Source organism: Panthera tigris, chromosome B1 (genome assembly GCF_018350195.1).
Source record: "Panthera tigris isolate Pti1 chromosome B1, P.tigris_Pti1_mat1.1, whole genome shotgun sequence".
In the NCBI taxonomy this organism is placed as follows: Eukaryota; Metazoa; Chordata; class Mammalia; order Carnivora; family Felidae; genus Panthera; species Panthera tigris.
The window spans coordinates 119381592-119405490 of NC_056663.1; the positions used below are offsets into that span (position 1 = coordinate 119381592).

At 35.9% G+C, this 23899-nt stretch overlaps 1 protein-coding gene across 1 annotated transcript in view; it reads right to left on the bottom strand.

Moving 5' to 3' along the window:
* BANK1 (B cell scaffold protein with ankyrin repeats 1) overlaps nucleotides 1–23899 on the bottom strand; it is a 310669-nt gene that overhangs the window by 38008 nt on the left and 248762 nt on the right. The window contains exons 8-10 of the mRNA XM_042984124.1: nucleotides 9444–9519; nucleotides 5881–6192; nucleotides 1248–1544 (exon numbers count right to left, since the gene is read on the bottom strand). Coding sequence (XP_042840058.1) covers nucleotides 1248–1544; nucleotides 5881–6192; nucleotides 9444–9519 — 685 coding nt within the window. The remainder of the gene's footprint in view (nucleotides 1–1247; nucleotides 1545–5880; nucleotides 6193–9443; nucleotides 9520–23899) is intronic.

The window sequence follows — 23899 nt, forward strand, 5'->3', positions numbered from 1 at the left end:
TCCCTGACATAATTTAGATGATTGTTCCAGCTGACATTTTATTTTAGCTGACACATTTATTAATTTGTTATTTTCTAATTTGTAATAGTTTCTTGAACATTGTCAGCAGATCACTGTTGAGTAAGTACATTGTACACTGGTAATTAACTTTACACGTACTTGATAAATTTTCTTATACAAATTATATATTTCCCAATACATAATGCACAAGCAATGGAGTGGTTTTTTTGGAACATATTAAGCATAGATGAGTAACTTGTGCTTCTTTTCTGTAGGTTTGCGGTATATATTTAAATGTTCTGTTGGAGTACTTGGTTCGAATTGTTTGAATATATAATCTATTGCTTCTCAGCTTTAGTTATCCCTCAAACATTTTGTTTGTGTTCCATTCTGTTCAAAAATCTGTAATAAAGTGTCACATTGTACTCTAGGTATGTATTTGCATATCTGCCACTTAGGGACTCTTCCAGGATGAAGAAATTGTTTTATGCCATTTTCTCAGTCCCTAGGATGGTATTTTAGCCCAAAAAGGCACTCAGTCCATGTGCATACAATGAGCTGATAAATAAAAGTCATCTCGCAGACACTATGGATTCATGGAGTACATCCAACCAAACAGTATAGAAGAGTGCTGGAAAATAACAATAGAGTAAGTATACCTTGCTGAGGCTATAGATATACAAAAGCTCAACAATTTTTTAGTTTTTTTTAAAATTTAGATTCAACTGAGTAGAAAATGAGGAAGAAGAATTGGAGTCTAAAATGCAGTAGAAATTCTACAGCAGATTGTTGGGGTAAAAAATTAAGAGAGTAATTGGAGTTGCATATCTGAGATTCTAGTATTCACAACTTTTTCAGTTTTTAAAGTTGTTTTAAGTGGAATTAGGAGCAAAAAGTAAAGTTGTGGTAAGAAGTACTTCCGTCTTTTTCTTGTATTGCACATTATTCATAGGAGGTGAGCTTTCCTCTTGTAGAATTATAGAAAAAGTTTCAAATAGAATTTCTGCACATAAGCTGCGGTTTCATGTCTTTGGGTACTTCTTAATGAAGAACTAGAAACCAGAACCCTATCGTTATTCTTATTCTCTTTATTCATTGTGTTTCTATATTTAAAAATGTGCCAGTAAAACTCACCTATGACTTGAAAAGAATATTCCATCCATGGGGTTTTTGACTCCACCAAAAAACAGGACAACTCCTTCCACCCTCAAAGCATTCACACACACACAAACAACAAAAAACATTACCTTGAGCTATGTAAGGTGTGGTTTCCTCTTTTGGAGGGATATTTGTGGGTCGAGGTGTAGGGGCAGGAGGTCTGTTTATGATAAAAGACCAACTCCCATTTTTTTTCTTTGTACTCATATTGGCCAATATCATGTCATAATCACTGTCTTCAATCTCAGCAAATGTATATGGGTCTTCCTCTTTCTCCTCTTCATTTTCTCTCCTTTCTTCTTTGGTCTCACCTCCTGTTTCCTGTCTTGCTCCGAGATCACACCAGTTTTGACTTCTTTCCATTTGGCCTTCCACCATTTTCCCTGCTTATGAAATATTTAGGTGGTGGTTACTCTTCTCTTACATGCAATATTACTGATGTCCTTCTGTCACTTTCTTGAAACTTCCCCCCTGAATAAGTTGTATATTATCCTATAGATTTCAAAAAGAAGAGTGAACTGTATAATTTACTACCATTCTCCTGCAGTTTGTAATTATTACCTTTGTTTAAAAAAAAGTTTGTTAGAGGTGCCTGGATGGCTCAGTCAGTAGAGCATGTGACTCTTGGTATCAGGGCTGTAAGGTCGAGCCTCACACTGGGTGTAGAGATTACTTAAAAATAAAATCTTACACCGTGTGAACTAATTGGAAGTAAAATAACAACTTTAAAAAAACAAAACATCTCACAACCAGAAAAAAAATCTTAAAAAAAGTGTTTAAAACACATTTCTTTGAAAACATATAAATAAGCATATAAATATATGCTAAATATAAGCACATAATTTATAAGGGATTTAATACCAGAAAATTGAAGGACAAAACTAAGCCTCAAGTTCCAAATGCTTTGAAAACTTATTTTTCAAGCAGAATATGCTAAGATTTTTTTTTTTTCCATTTGAAGTCATTTTACCATTCATAGGGCTTGCACTGGGTATTTTGCCTAACATTCAATTTCTCTGAAAATGACAGGGGGGAATAGCCAAACGTGCCATTACTCGCTTTCTTACAGTAAGTCTCACAGTGGTTTGACAAACTGAGTTTCAAAAATGTAACTCTTGATTTCTATAAGTCAGCATGAACCTCATTCTTAGATAAAGGACATCGAAAGCAGGGTTTGTGACATGATGGCATGGATAATCAAAGGCTTAAAGATTAATTCATATGAAAAGACTAATCTTTTATGGTTTTAAAACTCAGCAGAATCTTTACATATTTTTTTAAAAATGTATTAAAATATTTTAGTAGCAGTTATTTAGAAGACAAAGTATCACATTCTTTGGTTAATGAGTATGAAAATTTTTATTAATGAAAATTTTTATTAAAAGTTAGACTTAAAATTTTTTAATGTTTAGTTTTGAGAGAAAGAGAGAGAGGAAGAGAGAGAGAGAGAGAAAATGGAGGAGGGGCAGAGACAGAGGGACACAGAATCTGAAGCAGGCTCCAGGCTCTGAGCTGTCAGCACAGATCCTGACGTGGGTCTTAAACTCACGGACTGCGAGATCATAACTTGAGCCGAGATGCTCAACTGACTGAGCCACCCAGGTGCCCCAAACATTGGACTATTGACAAATGTTTTGCCTAAAGCATTAATGAAAACAATAAAATGGAAAGAATCAAAGTTATTGACTTAAAAATCATTGCTTTTCTGGGTTGTTCTGAGAGATCATGCATGTGACCTAAGGGAGAACTACTCTCCTTTCTCTTTGGTGACAATCTGACCAAATGATTTCTAGGTTACTTATGGCTATTTTAGTGGAAAGATGTGGAAGCTAAGGAGAATGACAAGTTGTAGAACAAATAAAAATATATTATTTTCAGTAGTTCAGCAATTGTATGGGTAGGCTCATGAGGAGAGGCCAAGATCCTTCCCCACCCAGTCTTAGATCCGATTGTTTCAATTAGTTTAAGCCAAGAAGTAATGCCTAATTGCCTACCACCAACTTCCAAATCTGCATGATTTTCCTTTCTCCTTATGAATAATATGGTACTGAGATTTTGACTTCATGACTTCTGTTTCACTGACAGCATAACAGGTGAAACCAGATTAAGTGTGTGGGAAACATTTTTACAGTGCTTCATTTTTAGAGGAATGTGTCAACTATCTTACTTTGATCAACCCATTTCCTGAGCTGTTAAACTCTTTGTTTCTCCACCCACCCTCCTTCCCAACTCTTTCTAAAGTTGGGCTTGTAGCAGAAATAATACATTTTTCTTTTTTATTTCCCAATGTATCTGATTCTACTTTTCATGTCAGAGCGGGGCCGTAGCATCCTCAATTCAAGTTGTGCATCAGGAGATAAAGATGAAACAAAATCACTCCGATCATTCTAATTTTTGAAAAAAACAATAGTAGCAGACTGTGTAAAAAAGAGAAGAATCTTAAAAGCCGAGGAAACTGGTTTATAGAAGTATTTGATACAGTTTAATTACAGGCTTTATGGTCTTGGGTCTGAGTCAAAGAGGAATAATAGCGATTGTTGCCTTGCAAGTGTGTTCTGGAGAGAAAGAGGGACAATGTATTTGTTCTTCATAAACTGACAAGTGTTCTATAGTGTTTTATATTATTTTTTTTCCTCCAGCGAATATGTCCATAAATCCATCCTGGGGCATCTGATGCTTAGGATATGGGGAGGTGGCCCTTCCTCTTTTGGTAATTTGAGGGCATAAGGAAACTCATCCCAGAAAACAATTCTGAAGGTTTCACTAGCTAAAATCAAAGACTCCACACAAATTCCCTGGCAAAAGAAAGAAAGAAAGAAAGAAAGAAAGAAAGAAAGAAAGAAAGAAAGAAAGAAAGAAAGAAAGAAAGAAAGAAAAAGAAAGAAAAAGAAAAAAAGAAAAAGAAAAAGTGGTAGCTTCCAGGATTATTTTCAAAGGCTGTAATCAAAGAACTTTAAGAAAAAATATTGACATGTTATTTTCCACTACTTCCAATATTAGTCCAATGAAAACATGTGGTCAAAACTAACACTGCATATCAGATGTAAAAGTATAAGGTTTTAAAATAAAAAGTGTGGATTTTGTTTTATTTTGCTTCTTGTATTTGGTACTTTTCAGAAGATATACTTGCCAACATTACACTTCTGGTATTAGAAATCTGGTGATTGCTCTCTGTAGTTTTAGGCCTTCTAACCAACATACAGCATATAAAAATTTACATTAGGGAAAACACAATTTATTATTAGCTCCTTTAAGAGATTTAACTTGATGGAAGACAAGTTTGTCTTCTTTACAATTTATTTTAATAATTACATAAAATTATTCATATCTGTAAAAAGTGAGAAAATATACAAGAATTTTATTGACAGGGTACTGCTTACCTATGTCTCTCTCCCCACCCCCAGTATTGATACACCTACCTCCCTGATCTATCACAACGGTCTCTCAGAGACCATTGGCACATAGTAGGTAATCAACACATATTTGTTGAATGAATGAAAGAATCAGAGGAGTGCCCATTAGGTTTTCCATACTTTCCATTAAGCAGGACTTTTCATCTCTGAGTACAGTGCATGACCTTAGTAAAGGTTTATGTTCATCAACTTGAACCTTTAGAGAGACAGGACCTTCAAGGATATAAATGCTAAATTTCATGGCTTCCAATTCACTTTTTGAAACAGTGTTTATTATACTTCATAGCCCTCTAGGATTCAACAGCTAAAGTACAATGGCAAACAGAGTTTTAATAATAGATATTTCTTTCACCTTATTAAAAGTTCATTGTAAGAACACTGTTTGAATTTGGAAAGTACGTGTAAAATAGTAATCAATAATGTCGGTGATCATTAGTGACTGTAAGAGTGAGCCTGGAGACAGAAGTCTGTTAGGCTGTTGAACATTCCAGCCAGAAAGCCCAATATGGAGGCTCCTGTTGACACTACCCACACCACCCCTGTCCTCCCCCCGACTCCTGCCCCCATTACACATGGTAAATCTTGTATCTGGGAACAAATGCAATCACAGCCATTTAACTGTTCTTCCACGTTAGCAATATATTTAGTGTTCTTAGGCTTTGGTCTCAGTGCAGTGTGAGAAACCCTTTACCACTTGCTTCCCCTGCAGCTACCAACTGAGTGATGTGCCCAAGGTCATTTTCAAATCTGTAAAACGTTAGCCTTTTCCTTTGCCAGATGACTTTTTTTTTTTTAAAAGGAAAGTTGTCATTTAGTTTTCCACATGATGCTTGAGGTTCATTTTACGTGAAGGAGTACAGACTCCTTCCAAGTTTTATTTCTCTACTTGAAGCTTTGTAATGAGACTGCTCTGAAAGAAAGGAAGGGAGGGAAGGAGGAAGGAAAGGTGGTAGGAAAGGGAAAGAAAGGGAGGATAGAGAGAAAGAAAGAAAGAAAGAAAGAGAGAGGAAGGAAGGAAGAAAAGAAAAGAAGGAAAGGAAGGAAGAAAAGAAAAGAAGGAAAGAAGAAGAAAGAAAGAAAGAGAGAGAGAGGGAGGGAGGGAGGGAGGGAGGGAGGGAGGGGGGAGGAAGAAAGGGAAAGTGAATGAATGGCAGGTATCTATCGCCTGATTTCTGAGGCCTTAAAGGAACAGCAAGAAAGTTGTTCTTGGGTTTAAACGCTGATCTTCCCCGTACAGATTTGCCACTGCACTATATGCTATGGAAGCCCGTCAAACTTTTGTTGTTGTTGTTTTAACCCTTAAACTTACCCTGCAATGTGCAGTGAGGTTTTTCCAGTGGGAAGGCAGCAGCTACAGGTCGTGGAGGGGGGGGAGGTGGTCTGTTGCTGACGAGTGGCTCTCGTGAAGTATGTTCTGGATTGTCTCCAGGAACGAACACATAGAAGTCATCATCATACTGGTTCGCAGAAGTGCCAACCCCAACCTCTGCTAGGCTGTGCTCGGCCTCTGTGCTCGATTCACCCTCTTTATCTTCCTTTGCCAGTTCATCTGCCTCAGCTCCTTCTGCCCACTGCCTGTATGTCTGTCCACCTTCAGGATGAAATGCTGGGTTCTGTATGGCTGTTTATGATGAAGACAGTAGATTTCATTTAAACACACCATCTGGAGGCATTTCATATTTTCTAATTTCATACAGAAGTGACAGTACTGCTAATAAAACTTTTATGATCTGATACAGTGGAAAGCTGACAAATGCATAATTTTAGCGAACAGTCATTCTTGGGCTTTTAAAATACCAAACGAACAGTTAAAGCTTCCTTATATCTTGCTACCTCACAATTTGACACACTCATACATACAATAACACTTGGGTTCTCTAGAGTTATTGTTTGAGCAGACTCATATATGACTGCATGACTGCATTTTTATTAGAAAACAGCATAACTGACCTAAGAAGTGGTAAGTAAGTTATGGAAAAGCTAAATTCAAGGAAAAATGATAAACCTTAACTTGCTTGTAAATAATGCAATAAAAGTGACTCTGTCCTCTTACTTAGTGACTATTTTAATATCTAATTATCACCAGATTATATCTTAACTCTTGAAAACATTACTTGAGGAAAGTGTTATTGTTTGGTGGAGAAGCATCCAAATCGCCAATGGTAGGAAAATCTTTCTAAGATTCAGTTCTATCATCTATGAAATATATCCTATCCTGAAACTTAACCAAATAATCCAAATTCCCTCCATCCTAAGAATCATGATTCCATCATTTGTTTTTATAATGTACACAATAAATACCCAGGAAGAAAACTGAAAAAAGATACTATAATGCAGTAACTTCAAATCTTAAGATTTTGTTGTTTAAATTTTCATAAAAATTCTGCTTTAAATAAAGGATTCACAAAACTTTAAAACAACCTTGGAATCTCTAGATTGGAAGGAATATGTGAATTACTGTCACTGTCAGTGCAATAGACAAGCAAATGACTGTTGTTTTAGTGTTGCTAAGCTGAAATAGAACTAAAGAAGCCAATTGGCAGAGTATGGAGGAAAAGGCCTTTTTTTTTTTTTTTTTAAACAACAAAGAGTTATGCTGTAGAAACTTTTCAGTTATGGGAGAAAATCAGTCATGAAGAAAAATCGTGCCCATGATGGTACCCCATATTTCTATGTGGAATTTTATTTTTTATTGTTCTTTCTTTCTACGTGAGAAAGAAGAAAGATACAACTTCCGTATTAGAACTATAGACCAAGACTCTTTAATTAGTAGGTTGGGCAGAGCAACCAGCCATTCATTCTTGCACAGATCTCATTCATCTTTCTACCTCTAACACCAAACACTGAGCCCAAAATAAAGTAGTTTCTAGAAATACTGACAGAGTAGACAATGCAGTGACTGGAAAGAAATGACTGCTCAGGCTAGCAAAGGGACTTCACGACTTCTGTCTGGGCAAATTGATCATCAACTATAGGAAATTACTTGTAGCCACCCTCATGCTTATGTATTCAGTATTTATGCTTTATGCTTACACCGTCTAAGCAACAGAGTCTACTTGGTCCCTGTCAAAAATGCCCAAACCTGGAATCCAGCCCTGGGCGGGGGGTTGGATGTAGTAGGTCAGTGAGTTTTGGCAACTTCACAGTGATCGTGATACTAATGGAAATCTGCTTAGGTGTGCCATGCTCCCTGAGTCCAGTCACACAGAATTTCCTAAACAAGAAAATTCCAGGTCCAAATGGTCTTTAGAAATGAGGTTGTTCTCTATCATGTTTTTCTCTTTATAGGAAGTTCTTCTGAGGATTAAATTTCATAATAAATAAATGGTCATTATCAATGATGGCCTTTATCATCCGTTTTATTACTGTCAAAAATAAAAATAAAATGTATGGCTTTAAAACTCAGTGCATTAATTCATTACTTTAGCATTATTTTGTGTTATGCCATAACTTTTGAGGTTGTTTCCTGATTTGCCAAAGTGTGCTAGTTAAGACATTATATTTAATTTTATCTGATTTGCAGATCAGCCTACCATTTGAAAAACTAGTGGTCAATAATGGTTATTGAGCATCAACTGTGCAGTGTTCAGAGGGCAATGCCCCAGGGTAAGAACATGCTTGATATGTGAGATGTCACTGTGGCTGCGAACAAACAAGACAGGGGTCAGAGATGGGACCAAAAAGGTTATCCAGGGATAATCTTTAGACGATGATAAAGATTATAAGTATGATGAGAAAGTAAAGAGAAATTTGGAACAGAAAAGTGATTAGTTCCTTCACGAAGCATAGAGTATTAGGAGGAGCAAATGTGGAAGCTGCTATTTCAGGGTTTCTTAATAGCAGTGCTGCTGAGATTTCGGACTAGATAATCCTGTGTTGTGTGTGGTATGCGTCCTATGCATCATGGGACATTTAGCAGAATTGCTGGTGTCCACCCCCTAAATGCCAGTTTGGGAAGCTCCCTTCTCAAATCATGATAATAAAACAGCTTCTGTCCATTGACAAATATCGCCGGTTTCGAGTGGAAAATAGTCCTTCATTGACAACCATTGTGCCACTGCAATAATCCAAGGAAGAGCTGATGGCAGCATGGACTAGGGTAAATAATGAAAGATTGAGGAACCGCTGAATGCTGGCTACGCTGTGAAGGTAGAGTCAACATTATTATTTTCCGACAGACTGGATGTGGGGTGAGAGAGGAAGTAAAAAAGCCAAAGGACTTCCAGGTTTTTGGACGGAATGAAACAAGGAAAGAATCTTCACTTACTGAAATGGGAAAGTCAGCAGGTGGTGTAGGTTTGAAAGCACCAAGCATTAGGGATTTTGGATTTGGAAATGCTGCGGGGGGGATGCCTTTCAGATGTGCTGGTGAAGGAAGTTATTGTATACCAGCGGAATCTGGCATAATGGGTAGTTATACACACGTAGGGAGACTGAATTAGCCCTCAGACATTAGAATATAGAACCACATCCTATGACAGCCAGGAAGGACCTTAGAGAGAGACCTAGTCCAAGCTTCTCATTTCCCAGCAGAGAAAACTAAGGTCTGAAAAGAATGTGACTTTGTTTTAAAAAATACTGAAAAAGCAGAGTTGTCAAATAGTCAAAATATTTGCATCAATCTGACTTGTGTATTCTCTCTGGGTAGGAAAAACTGGGGTTTGATTATTTAACACTGAACTTAATAGAAGTATTTCAATTGGCAAGATAATGAGGTAACATCTCTACTGTATTATAAATGAGAGGACATTCAGTTAATTAAATGCCTTTCCATGTTCTCCATGCACTCTTCGGTCTTACTTGACCAGTTACAGGTACCTTAATATAAATGTTACATATATACATGTATTCATAACATACAGGAATACTTACTAGAAGAATATGCAAATAATGAAGTAAAATCATCTTCATAGTCATTTTCTTGATCATTTCTGCTAACTTCTGGGATCTGAAAAAAAATGAATGTTTTTTTTTTTTTAATTTTTTTAAACGTTTTTATTTATTTTTGAGACAGAGAGAGACAGAGCATGAACGGGGGAGGGTCAGAGAGAGAGGGAGACACAGAATCTGAAACAGGCTCCAGGCTCTGAGCTGTCAGCTCAGAGCCCGACACGGGGCTCGAACTCATGGACCATGAGATCATGACCTGAGCCGAAGTCGGCCGCTCAACCGACTGAGCCACCCAGGCGCCCCTGAATGTTTTTAATAATACCCATTCATCTTAAAAAAATTTTTTTTAATGTTTATTTTTTTGAAAGAGAGAGAGAGCATGAGTGGGGAGGGGCAGAGTGAGAGGGAGACAGACAGAATCTGAAGCAGGCTCCAGGCTCTGAGCTGTCAGCACAGAGTCGAATGTGGGGCTCGAACCCACATGACCTGAGCTGAAGATCATGAGCTCATGATCATGAGATCATGACCTGAGCTGAAGTTGGACGCTTAACTGACTGAGCCACCCAGGGGCCTCTATCCGTTCATCTTAATGCATCTGTATCATTACATATATCAAATGGAAAGTTAATATCTGTGGAAATAAGAAATTGTCTTAGTATTTCTTTAAGTACTTTGTTTATACTACATATCTCAGCTATTATATTTGTGCCAGCTACAATACAATTGTTCAATGACATAAAGTATTAAAAGTATACTGCGGCAATTAGACATTTCCAATAAATAATAAGTTGATTGAAAATGAAGCTTACTGCAATTACTTTAAGATTCAAAGCAACGGTCATGAAATTTAGGTGCAATAAATAAGACCTGAAAATTGAACACAACTATTTCTCTTAAAAACCACGCTCTTTCCTTTCTTTTAACATTTCTGGGGTGCCTGGATGGCTCAGTTGGTTGACAGCCCGACACTTGGTTTTGGTTCAGGACATGATCTCATGGTTAATGGGTTCCAGGCTTGTTTTGAGACTCGACAGCACGGAGCCTGTTTGGGATTCTCTCTGTCCCTCTCTCTCTGTTCCTCCCCTGCTCAGGCTCTCTCTTTCTTTATCTCAAAATGAATAAGTAAACTTAAAAAAATATTTCTGTATCTTTTACCAGTTCAAAAGACTTCTTAATTATATTAAGTATAATAATACAGTGAAAGCCAGTGAAACTGCAAAATGGCCTATTTTCCATCTTTTAAAAAGAAAAAAGAAACAGACTAAGGGGATTTACATTTGTTTTTCTGAAGTCCGTTCCACTACACTTAGAAGGGGGAATTACTGAGAAAACACAGAAACCTGTTATCTCTGAATTGCTAGTCTTTGTGTATAATCTCTAAAGGACACATGGGATCTACAGTAGTGGAACATATTGGTGCTCCTAGAGAAAAGTAAGTAATACCAGGGACAGTTCTATCTGTGCAAAAGCATCTAGAGAAAAAGATGGAGTTTGGATGCATCAACATAGGTCACATTTCGTTACCATGAACCTCAAGTGATTATTCAAATGATTTATGCTTTTGTTCTTACTACAACTTAAATGATTAGTCCATTTGCTCTGCATTTTAAATGTCCCTTTGTTTGTTTGTTTAGTTGTTTATCTATTTAGAATGTTTTATTTTTGCGAGGGGAGGGCAGAGAGAGAGGAGGACAGGATCCGAAGCGGGCTCTGCGCTGACAGCAGCGAGTCTGATATGGGGCTCCAACTCACGAACTGTGAGATCATGACCTGAGCCGAAGGTCAATGCTCAACCGACTGAGCCACTCAGGTGCCTCTAGAATGTTCCTTTAAAAATTAGAAGCATCCATATTGAAACATTATTACATTTATAATAGCCTTGGTATGCAAGGGTATTTGAGCTATATATGGACGTCATCAATTTGATTGGTCAGTCACTCTGGCCAATGGGAGCCCAATGGAATTTATTCTTCCTTCCTTCCTTCCTCTTTCTCTCTCCCTCCTTTTCTTTCTTTTCTTTTTCTTTCTTTCTTTCTTTCTTTCTTTCTTTCTTTCTTTCTTTCTTTCTTTCTTTCTTTCAATGCTATCCAGAGAAGCAACATGGTCTTTGATTTCCAGTGGAATCTTGAAAGTAAAAGTGTCTTTATTATTATTATTATTATTATTAGTTAACCTGATGCAGAAGTTCATTTCATATTTAAATCATATTTTCCCCTTGGTGGACTCAATAAAATGCTAATATGAAAAGTCATATAACTTTGACATGTTGATTGATACTTGTATGCTTTGCTATTAAATGCATTGTTTAATACAGACATTCTTTGTTTCCAATTAGCCTCACCTCTTTATTTCATAAGATAGATCAAGAATATGTTTAAAAATCCATAATACTTTTAAAATCATATCCAGGAAGTTTTTACTAGAATAACAGGGATTGTTTTCAAAGATTTCAGAAATTATGTAAAAATTTTCTACATACTACTCACAAGCCTAGACATTATGAGCACAAAATCTGTGAACGAATAATGAGACTGTGGGCAAGCATGTAGATGTATGTGTATGTACTGAGGTTAAAATCTAATGGAATCATTTTTATGTTATAAGCTATATGACATTTGTATTAATAAACAAGCAAGCCCAAAAATGTACTGAAGGAAGAAGCTTTCCAAATTTAAAAAGGAGCTAAGTTTGACAGGTTTTGAGCACTTTTATAACTATCATGCAAAATTGGCATTTTGTGTATCGGGCTATGCAGAGATTAGTCGTTTTCTCAAGAATGAGAGATCTTTAGAAATGTTTAAATGACAAAATAGTTGTTTCTTACCTGAATTCCTTATGCTTATAATCATATTTATTTTTAAAAATATGTTAGATTGGTGACATATTAATAACTGTTGAAGGAAATCGATGATGGTTTCAAAGACAAGTGTGCTGGCCATCTGACTTTAGTATTTGGCTGTGTGGTACAGTGGGCAGAGCATGGCTTGTGAAGTCAATCTAAGAACAAACCACAGCTCCATGATTTATTAGCTGTGTTATACTGGGCAACTCTATATCTGAATATTCTATGCTGCCAAATGTGAACAGTATTATCTATGCCATCAGTTTGCTGAGAGGGCTAAATGAGAATAATGTAAGCAAAACACATAGTACCTGTAACCACATAGGAATTGCTCAATGAATGTAACCTGCACATGTTAGATTTTCCTTCATCCTACAAAATATAATTCTACATTTAATAAAGTACAGTGATCACATCGATTTGATGGGGAAATCATCAGGAATGAACCAATAGTTATTTAGCTTATTTCTTCTCAGTTGTGTGCCTCTAGAAGTTTTGCTGACAGAAAAAGAACTGTAATATAAACTTCGTATCTGATTGAAGTGTGGCAGTATGATTTTGTTATTAAAAATACTTTGATAATTTATAAGATAATAGAGACAGGCATGAAAAAGCAGTAATTCTTTAATAAGCTCCTTTTTCTAAAGCTAGAGTCTGACTTTATTCATTAATTTGTTGAATAAATGTGCAGGCCTACTATGTGCTAACTACTCTGTTAGCAATTAAGGAAAATAAGTTAAAAATAAGAGACATAATTCCCATTCTCACAACTCTCATATTTTTTATAGAAGAGAAGACAAAATAATAAAATGATCAGAATACAATATTTTACTTACTTCACTACACAAATTCAGTCCTTAGAGGTGAAAAGGAGAATTAAGGAAGAATCAGATAATCAGTGCCAAATTTTATTAAGTTGCTTTCTGTATGAGGAGTTTGGATTAAAAAATTATCTTGATGCTTGCCATGAGTCCTACTTCTCTAAATGAAAAATTCAGCTTAAATAATGTAATCTATTAGCTGAATATGCTCAGTGTAATATTCCAGCCCACAGACAATGTTTAATGAAATTAAAATCATTCATTATCAAAGATAAACTAAGAAGAGAACGTGTTGACTAAGGTTTATAAAGCTCCACATGGCTTGGCATCCAGCACTGTACAAATTGATCATAATATTCTGATTTTGAAGGAGTGAATAAAAACAATCTTCACATGGCAGTTGGTTTCCAAATCTTGTTATGAGATTCTGAAGATATTATAATTAGCGTAACTCTTGCCCAACTTTCCACAGTGTTGACTTTAAACGATTTTGCCAGCTGTAAAGCACATGGCAGTCTGTGGAATGAGAGTAAGAAGACATATATGTTCGAAGAATAACAAATTGGCCTGTAACATTTTATATTTTACCCAAAATGTATGTACTAAGCTGCAGAATACGAGATAATATTCCAATGGAAATAATAAAGATTATACTTACTAAATGTTAAGAATAATGAACAATGTTTTACTAAAGCCATGAATAAGCGTCTCAAAAAAATTTTTTTTGAAGATGAATTGTAGGAGTATGCTATCTTAGCTCTCATTACATCTTTTAAGAGGATTTGTTTCTCCTTAGGCCATCTAGGAATATGGTCTAAAAGCAGAATCTTCTAATTTCTTATGAAAATTCTCTTTTTTGTTTAAAGTTTATTTATTTTGAGAGAGAGAGAGAGAGAGAGAGAAAGAAAGAGAAGAGAGCATGTGCATGCATGTGGGAAGGGGAAGAGAGAGAGGGAGAGAAGGAATCCCAAGCAGGATCCGCTCTGTCACCACGGAGCCCGACAAGAGACTCAATCCTACGAACCATGAGATCATGACATAAGCTGAAATCAAGAGTCAGATGCTTAACCGACTGAACCACCCAAGTGCCCCACAAAGTTCTCTTTATATAATAGGAATTGGAATCCGGAGTGTAAAAATTAAATAGGAAGTCCACCCATGATTGGGAGAAGAAAAAGGAGAATAAAATAGATGCAGAGCTGTGAGCGGGGAAAAGTGGACATATTCCTTAGTACAGACCAAAATTTTACTAGAATAGCCTGAGGATATATGCTTCAGGTTTAGACAAGTTTTGGCCTTAATCTCTGCCCATGATGCAGCTCTGACCACTGCCATAAACTTTAGGCTTGGCTCCTGACCCTGTCACCACATTCTCGCTCTATTTTGGTAGTGTTTGTTTCAAACCCACTGCAGTTGTGGCTTCATCGATCAGGCACCTGCACTGTTATTGGACCATATACTTGGTTTGACTTCAGCCATCTCTGTCACTAAAGTGGGAATGATAAAATTAAAACTCATTCCTTTGTTAGGATTGTAGTTGTAAATGTAAAAAATAGTTAATCTTCATTTAAAATTATAGGATCCAAAGTCTGAAAGGAGCTTGTGGATAACTGGTTTATTCTCTTGTTCACACACTGATATAATATTAAAACAATGTGTCACAATGAAAATGTAAGGATTTAGATATTTTTCCAACTAAAAGTTGTTTTTCTATGTAGTCTATAGTCTGCACTGCCCCACCCTCTTTACAAGTTGGCTTTTCCTGGGTTCCATGCTTGTCTGTTCTCACAGAATGCATTTTCTTTAGGTGATCTTATTCACTCCGCTGTCTTTACTTTATATCTATATCATGATGATTCTTGGATATATCATTTGCTTCAAACTATTCTAAGGTCTATTGTCTATGATTCAGTAAAGGATATTAGAATGAACAGTCATAAAAGCAAAGGGGAAAACCTAGAGGGAGAGATACCAGAAAAATCAGGAGAGAGAATGGTTGTGTCTACCCCAAAATTCATATGTTGAAATTCTCTCAAAGAAAATTCGTATGTTGAAACTCTCTCAAAGTGATGGCGTTAGGCATGGGGGCCTATGGGAGGTGATTAGGTCACGAGGAAGGGTCCTCATGAATGGGATTAGTGCATTATAAAAGTAACCCTACAGAAATCCTTTATCCATTCTACTGTATGAGGCTATAGTGAAAAAGTGGCTATCTATGAACCAGGAAGAGTGCCCACATCAGATATTGAATTTGCTGGGACCATGTTCTGGGAATTCCCAGTTTCCAGAAGTGTGAGAAACGAGAGTTATTTATAAGAACCAACTTATACAGTTTTTGTTATGGCAACCCGAATGGACTAAGAGGATTTCAAGTAAATCTCAATATTACACGATTCAGAAGAGTGAAAAATTAACAGCTATGAAAACAGTTCATAATATTTTTCAGTCAAGGTCACTGGTGATCTTGGTGAGGGAATTATAATGGAACTGGGTAAATTCATACTGGATTGAAGAATCTTAAAGAGTAAAGTGGAAGTGAAGAATGGAAGGCAACATGTATAGAGTTTCAAGAACAATGATGTGCATAGGGAAACTGTGCTTAAAATTTTTCAAAAAATGAATTAGACATGTCAGCAAACAAGTTTTATTGCAGGCAAGGGCTATGAAGATAGTAGGTAATAACACCCAAAGCACACATGCACAAAACATGGTACTTGCAAGAGTGGGATATGCAAATAAGAAAATTGCATGATCCAAAACCTCAAGCATTTTACAACTGTGGGTAAGAGAAGGAATATAGATAAGGCAAAACGAAACAAGCTTTTAAAATATACGTATACGTGAAAAATGTAACAAGACACAGAGAAACAGAATCATTTTGATTAAGAGGATGGAACAGCGAATATTTCAGGGTAGGTGGTATTGAAAGGTATTGAAACTGAGTTTTAAAGGGTAAGTATGGTTTTAATCTGTAAAGAAAGGGAGGAAGCAAATTCTGGGCTGGCTGGCAAAAGTGACTGAAACAGCAGGATGACTTGGTGAATGGTTCCTAGTTGGTTTGATTAGGTTGCAAGGAAGGATATATTCGAAATGCCAAGATGTATTGGTACATTAAGATTTTATTTTATAAGCTTTTAAAAGTTCTTGAGTAAGTAATTATTTCCCAAGAAGTGGGAAGTAGCATATTCCTGCCTATATTTGAGAAAAATAATTCTTATGACAGTGGGTAAGAGGAAAGGGTACTATTTTAATAACCAAGGTGAAGAATATTGAGGACTAAAGAAAATACTTAATGAAGAAGGCAGATCTGATAAATATCAAGGAGATGAGACAAACAAGATTTTTTACAGTTTTGATGCCAAAGCCCAGTTGAAAAGGGGTCAAATATGGCAATGTAAATTTCTGTTCAGCTCAATGCTATCTGGTACCCTCTAGAGAACTCTTGTCATTTAGAGATGAAGGCACTGATAAAAAACATCTTTTCTATGAAATATGAGGTCAGAGTCTGAGGTCAAGATATTTACCAACACCTTAGATAAGCTTTGCATTATTTCATGTAACATATGAAAATATATCTGGAATGGGTACATGGCCATTAAATGATGACTCTTCCCATTTCTTTATGAAGTTAAGAAGCTTATCAATTTGGGAAAACAGAAAGCACAAATATGGTGGTCAAATAAACTTTTAATTTGGTCAGCAAGACTCTTTTTTATTTTTTATTTATTTTTTTATTTAAAAATTTTTTTAAATGTTTCTTTATTTTTGACAGAGAGAGAGAGAGAGAGAGAGAGAGACGGAGCATGAGCGGGGGAGGGGCAGAGAGAGAGGGAGACACAGAATCCAAAACACGCTCCAGGCTCTGAGCTGTCAGCACAGAGCCCGAGGCGGGGCTCGAACTCACAGACCGCGAGATCATGACCTGAGCCGAAGTCGGACGCTCAACCGACTGAGCCACCCAGGCACTCCAAGACTCTTAACTGTGAAACAGGCTGACAGAACTTAACTGAAGAATAAGTACAAAATCCAAATTAAGTTATAAAGATACCAAAAGAAGTACTTAGATACAAAAATTGAACAACAAACTATAAATTACACTCAATCAAATCTTACTATATTTTTTTCTTAGAAATGAAAAAAATTAAAAACTTGCCATGAAATTATATGGGTTGATTGGGTATTGGGGGCTTCTGAACAATACACTGAAAAGAAGAACCATGTAGTTGTACCCCTCATTCAGAAACGAAGTTAAATGCAACAGAGACATCCAGAAAGAAAGGGTTTAGTAATAAAAGAGAGAAGAACACAGAGAGAAAAATGTCAGAGACAGTCAGAAGGAGGATGTAATCACAGAAGTCAACGGTCAAAGCTAAGAGAATCATTCTTAATGAACATTTCTTGATTTCAGAATGGTATTCAGAACTCAACTAAAGCATCTTGAAGAAGAATGACTTTTTGGTACAGGGAATTTGATCAAAACATGCGAAATGCAGGGAAATTCTTAGTATGTGTCTATACATTCCGTCTAACATTTTCAAGAATGACAATTGACACCAACCTTGGTTAATCAGCCAACAGATATTTACTGAATGTTTGCTATGTGCATAATACTGTAACACTATGAAAATTTTCCAGGGGGTATACAAAATTTGTTACACATAATATGTCGCCAGGATGCTGAACATTTAGCTAGGAAAATGAAAGTGAAATGCATAAAACAATTGCAGTCTCTGAAGTGTTTGGTTTTACTAAAGAGTGTAATAGAAGGTAAGAAGAACGAAATCATTCTAGGTTGGGATAACTAGAGCTGGAATTTGAAATATAGTAAGAAAATTTGAAAAAATTCTACTAGAGGTAGAATTTGAGAGTTAAATCTTGAATCTAGTCCCAGGAGCTAATGGATGAATAAACAATAGATGAATTGGTGGAATAAGAAAGAATGTGGGTATTCTTGGTAAGGAGAATGGTGCAAGCGAAATCTAGGTTGAGCAGGCCATATGCAGAGGGCAACGAGCAAAGCTACCCCTTCAAAGAAGCAGGTGAATTTTGGGAAGAACCTGTGAATTTTGATACAGTGAGTGGAGTTCACATTTGTTTATTATGTCTGAATTGTGGAATATTGGAAATATTTGTGGATTATGGTGATGATGGTGATTGATATTGCTATTAAACATCCCATCTATAAATACATGTTATACAGGTTAAGAGTTTGAGTCCAGAAGTAATGTCAGACAAATCTGGATTCAAATCTGACACCTCTATTTAGTACCTATGTCAGCTTCAGCATATTCCTCACTCTTAGCTTCTCTGGGTGTAAAAAACAGCATAAATATACCTCATGCCACAGGATTATTGCAGATTTTAAATAAGAAAATGTTTATTAAGTATTCAGCATAGAACTTGCCACATAGCACTAAACGACTGTTATCTCTATTATCTTCATTAAGATCATTATTTTATTACAGAATGACCTTTTATTCATATTTTCATATTTATGAAAATAAATGTGTCCTGTTTTTTCATATTTAAGCTGTGTTTATGTCAAAATTTATATTCAGTTATAAGATTGAGTAAAGATCAGTTCTACTCAAGTTGGAATATAGAGAAAAAAAAATAAAGACCTCCAAATAGTAGGGATTTTTTTTTGTAGTTTACAATTAAACAAAATGCTTATTTTGGAGTGTGCGGAATTATAAAAGATGTGATGGTGATCAATATTGGACCAATAAAACGAATGGAAATTAAGCAGGGGTCCTTGGTATGATCATGTAGGCTATACATGGAATTTCTCCTGGGGTACTTTTTCCATGGACTATGATATATAGAGCACCCTAAGAACTGGATGTTAGCAGATTTGAGGAAAGGGCCTCTCCAGTGATTCTTACAGTATGGAATTCACAAATAAGTTATATTTGATTTTATAATGTTGATACCACAGCAAGGACTTGTATAGTCCTAGAATATCTTCTAGCTTAAATGACTGATGTAAGGGAACACAGGTGGTAGCTCAGAAGGGTATTTCTTAATGGGTTTGCCAAGAGCATGGAAGAGTAAATTGGACATGGATGAGGCTCAAAGCACACAGATGAGTAGTTAAGAAGAGACTAAAGAATTTGGTTTTAATAAACCATGAGCCTGTAATTGCTGCATTCATTACCTTAACTCTGTTTTTCTATTCCTATAAGAAGAACAAAAGCACATATGTGACAGCAGCAGGAAGCTTTGCTATTCACAATTCTAAAATCGTGAAATAAGTTTTAGTCTCAAAAGCCTAAGCTAAAAAAAAGGTAAAGTTCTGTAGAGGAAATGCAAAATACCGTGAGGTCAAAAGTATAAGTCATTATAGGTTGTTTTGAATGCTCCAATAAAATCAAATTAAAAAAACATGCTTTTGTTTTGAGGAAAACTAGATAGACACTAAATAATGGATGGGTTTACATGTTTCCAAGCTGGCAGCTTGGAGTTAGTAAAGAGGTAGCCAGGTTTACGTTTAGTTTGGTCATTACTACAAGTCACTTTTTCTTTTTTTCCTAAGGCTTGGATGATCTGAGTGAGGGTCAAGGAGAACCAATGGAAAAAACCAAGCTGAATTTAACAAAAGGCTAGCATTGTCATCTCCACAGTTGCTGGACATATCATTTATCTGAAAACAGAGGAGCAGGTGGTTTCTGAAATCCAAGCCGGAAACAAACATTAAATATCACTTAGAGGCCCAGCAGTTTCCAACAAAGATTATACTCTTCAGTTGTTAAATAATAAGTATTATTGGACATGTGAAACAAAAGATCCTTTAAGTTTACATTATTACTATCAGAAAATAAGGGTTTTTGACAAATTAAACAAAACGATTCTTAAAGCTTATATTGTTGCAAATTTATTCGAAGTAGGTGTTTATGTGGCTGGAATAGTCCCTTGCTTCCAAACACAGAATTAGAAGAGTCAATTCTTATTGATCAGAGCATTTAAAACATGGAAGATAAACAGAAAAGGTGAATCATAAATTAATGAAGACATGGTGGGAATGTAAATACAATTTCTAGCCTCCAACTTCAATTTGAAGGCAGGTGACAATTCAGGAGAGGCTGTTCCCACAGAAAAAGTCACTACAATAAAAATACACAAAAAATACACATTTTACATATGTGGATTCAATTTTTTCTATATACTGAAACGCACCATAGTACTCTGCATTTCCTCTCACTTTACAATGTTATATTTAAATTGTGGAGTTTAACTAGTTACACTCTCAAAATCATTCAGTAGCAGAGCAGTGTCTCATAATCAGAAAAACCTCAACGAATAATTCTCTTTATTAAAAGCCACCATTTTCACCCCATCTCAATTTCCCAGGTTCCCTTCAAATCAGTTATCGGAAGACCTTTCCCATTCTCATTAACTTTGTTGAGTACATTGGCAGGACATTAGATGTTACCTAAATAGGAATCTATTTAAGGAACATTACAAATATGCATTTTATGTCCTCCAAACAACTAAAAATGGTAGTAGAATAAATTTGGTAAGTTGATAACAGAACTTGTTGAAAGAAATTTTCAGTCCATTTAAGGTAAAATAAAATGGAAAACCTTTGTGGCAGAAGAAACAGCACTGTCATATGTTAAAGAAATATACTTCCCATACACCCACATGTAAAATCAAAATAGAAGAGAATCAATAAAACCAGTAAGCTCTCTTTGGAAGAAAAATGCCATTTTCTTCAGCTCAGAAATCTGAAAGCTTTTAACTTGTAACAATGAAATAAATTTTATCTTGTGGGGGCCCCAATCAAGACACTCGGTACTGTTCACAGTCTATCATTACGGTCAAATGAGCCTCATCCCACTTCCTTCCATCACTGACAATTGCAAACAGGCTTGTTGTGAGAGGGTAGCTTAGCATTTTTAAACTGCAGGTGATTTATTTAGCAGATTTCACTTGTGAAAATAATTCCTAATTTTCACATTCATAACCTAAAAGAAATCAGGACTGGCGCTCCTGGGGGCTCAGCTGGTTGAGCGTCCGACTTCGGCTCAGGTTCTGAACTCTCTCGGTTTTGTGAGTTTGGGCCCCACGTCAGGTCCTGTGCTGACAGTGCTGGGGAGACTGCTTGGGGTTCTCTTTCTCCCTCTCTCTCTGCCCCTCCCCCACTCATGCTGTTTCTGTTTCTCTCAAAATAAATAAACTTAGAAATTTTTTAAAAAGAGAAAGAAATCAGGACTAGTGTAATGGAAATCAAGGTGTATCTTAATACGCATTTTCATCTGGAAGTAACTCCATGAGTGTGTAACCTAACATGAAGTTTAAATAAATTTGCCCAATGCGGTTCACCTTTGGTTTTACTTTTACACATCCTCTGAGCGGGATTTCTGGTTTTAAATGTAGACAGCTATTTTTTTCCAAATAGCTAACCATGACAGTTGACTGAAAAATTGCTTCACAATAAGATATATATAGTTTAAAATAGTCTGTTGAAATTTTCTTTAATGTTTATGTATTTTTGAAGGAGAGACAGAGCGTGAGCAGGGGAGGGGTGGAGAGAGAGGGAGACACAGCATCCGAAGCAGGCTCCAGGCTCTGAGCTGTCAGCACAGAGCCCAATGTGGGGCTCAAACTCATGAACTGTGAGATCATGACCTGAGCCAAAGTCAGATGCCCAACTGACTGAGCCACCAAGGCATCCCTAAAATAGTCTTTTTAAATTAAAAATAATTTCCTCTATAAATATGGCCAATTCATCTTTGACATAGCAACAAAGACAATACAATGGTGGACAGTCTCTTCAACAAATGGTTCTGGAAGAACCGGGCATCCACATGCAAAAAATGAATCTAGACACAGACCTGAGACCCTTCACAAAAGTTAACTCAATAGGGATCATAGACATAGATATAAGATGCAAAACTATAAAACTCCTAGAGGATAACCTAGGAAAAGCCAAGATGACCTTGGGTATGGTGATGCTTTTTTGGATGAGAACCAAAACAGTCCATGAAAGAAATAATTACTAAGCTGGACTTCATTAAAATTAAAAACTTCTGCTTTGTAGAAGGCAACATCAAGAACGTTAGAAGATAAGCCACAGACTGAAGGAATATATTTGAAAAAGATAAACCTGATAATGGATTATTATCCAAAATACACAAAGAACTCTTAAAACTCAACAATAAGAAAACAAGTGACAGTTTAAAAAATGAACTAAAGTACTTGACAGATATGTTTCCAAAGAAGATAATACATACAGATGGCAAATAAACATCATAGGCCATCAGGGAAATGCAAATTAAAACAACAAGATATCACTATATACCTATTAGGATGGCCAAAAATCAGGACATTGACAACACCAAATGCTGGTGAGGATATGGAGTGATAGGAACTCTCATCCATTGCTGGTGGGAATGCAAAATGGTATACCTATTTTGGAAGACAAGTTGGAAGTTTCTTACAAAATTAAACTACGCTGTTGCCATACAGCATAACAATCTCACTCTGTGGTATTTACCCAAAGGAGTTGAAAACAGGTATACACATGCACATGGATGTTTATAGCAGCTTTATTCACAATTGCAAAAACTTAGAAGCAACCAAGATGTCCTGTAGTGCATGAATGGATAAGTTGTGGTACCTCTAAATACTGGGATATTATGCAGTGCTAAAAAATCATGAGATACTAAGCTATAAAAAACACAGAGGAATCATAAATGGCTACTACTAAGTGACAAAAGCTAATGTGAAAAGGCTACATACTGTATGATTCTGACTATATAACATTCTGGAAAAGGCAAAACTCTGCAGACAGTAGAAAGATCAGTGGTTCCCAGGGGTTGGGGTGGGGGTGGGGGAGAGATGAACATGTAGAGCACAGAGGATTTTTAGGGCAATGAAATATTCTGTATGCTATTATAATGTTGGATATATAGCATTATACTTTTGTCCAAACCCACAGAATGTACAACACCAGGAGTGAATGCTAAGGTTAACTATGGACTTTGGGGAATTATGATGTGTCAATGTAGGTTCATTCTTGGTAAAAAATGTACCATTCTGGTGAGTGATACCGATGGTGGGGGAGGCTGCTATGTATGTGTAGAAATATGGGAAATCCCTATGCCTTCCTTTCAATTTTGCTGCCAGTCTAAAATTTCTTTAAAAAAATAAAATCTATAAAAATTTAAAATAAATTCATATGCCACTAGACAGTAAATTTAATGTTATTCATTTTGTCTGGACGTGTCTCTGAAACTGTATATGGTAAAACTTTATAGAAATCAACAATGGCTTAGCATATATAAATATGATTACTAAATCACTAGGTCATCTAACTTTCTGGATTAATATTAACATTCTGTGTAGATATTTGAACCACTTTGCATTGTTATAGATCATGAAATTGAAACAGTAAGATAAGGACTGAACTACTTTACCTGGGATTTGCATTTATTAACAGTTGAATTAAGTGAATGAATAAAAATTTAAATATTATGCCCTATGTTTGAGGACATTTTGAAGTTTACAAAGATATGTGCCTTACTAAAAAGTTGAGTTGCTCATCATACTAAAGGTTGTCTCTAAAGAATTACAACAATGGCAAAGAAACTTCACTTTTTAAATTTACTTATTTTAAAAACAGTTATTAATAACCTAACAAATAGCAAAAAATATACTAGGAGATAAAATTGTAAGGAAGCATAAATTTCTCTTAAAAACACAGACATCCACATAGATGCTTATAATACATATGAGAGGTGTAACAATGTGATTACAAAAAATAGTAACTT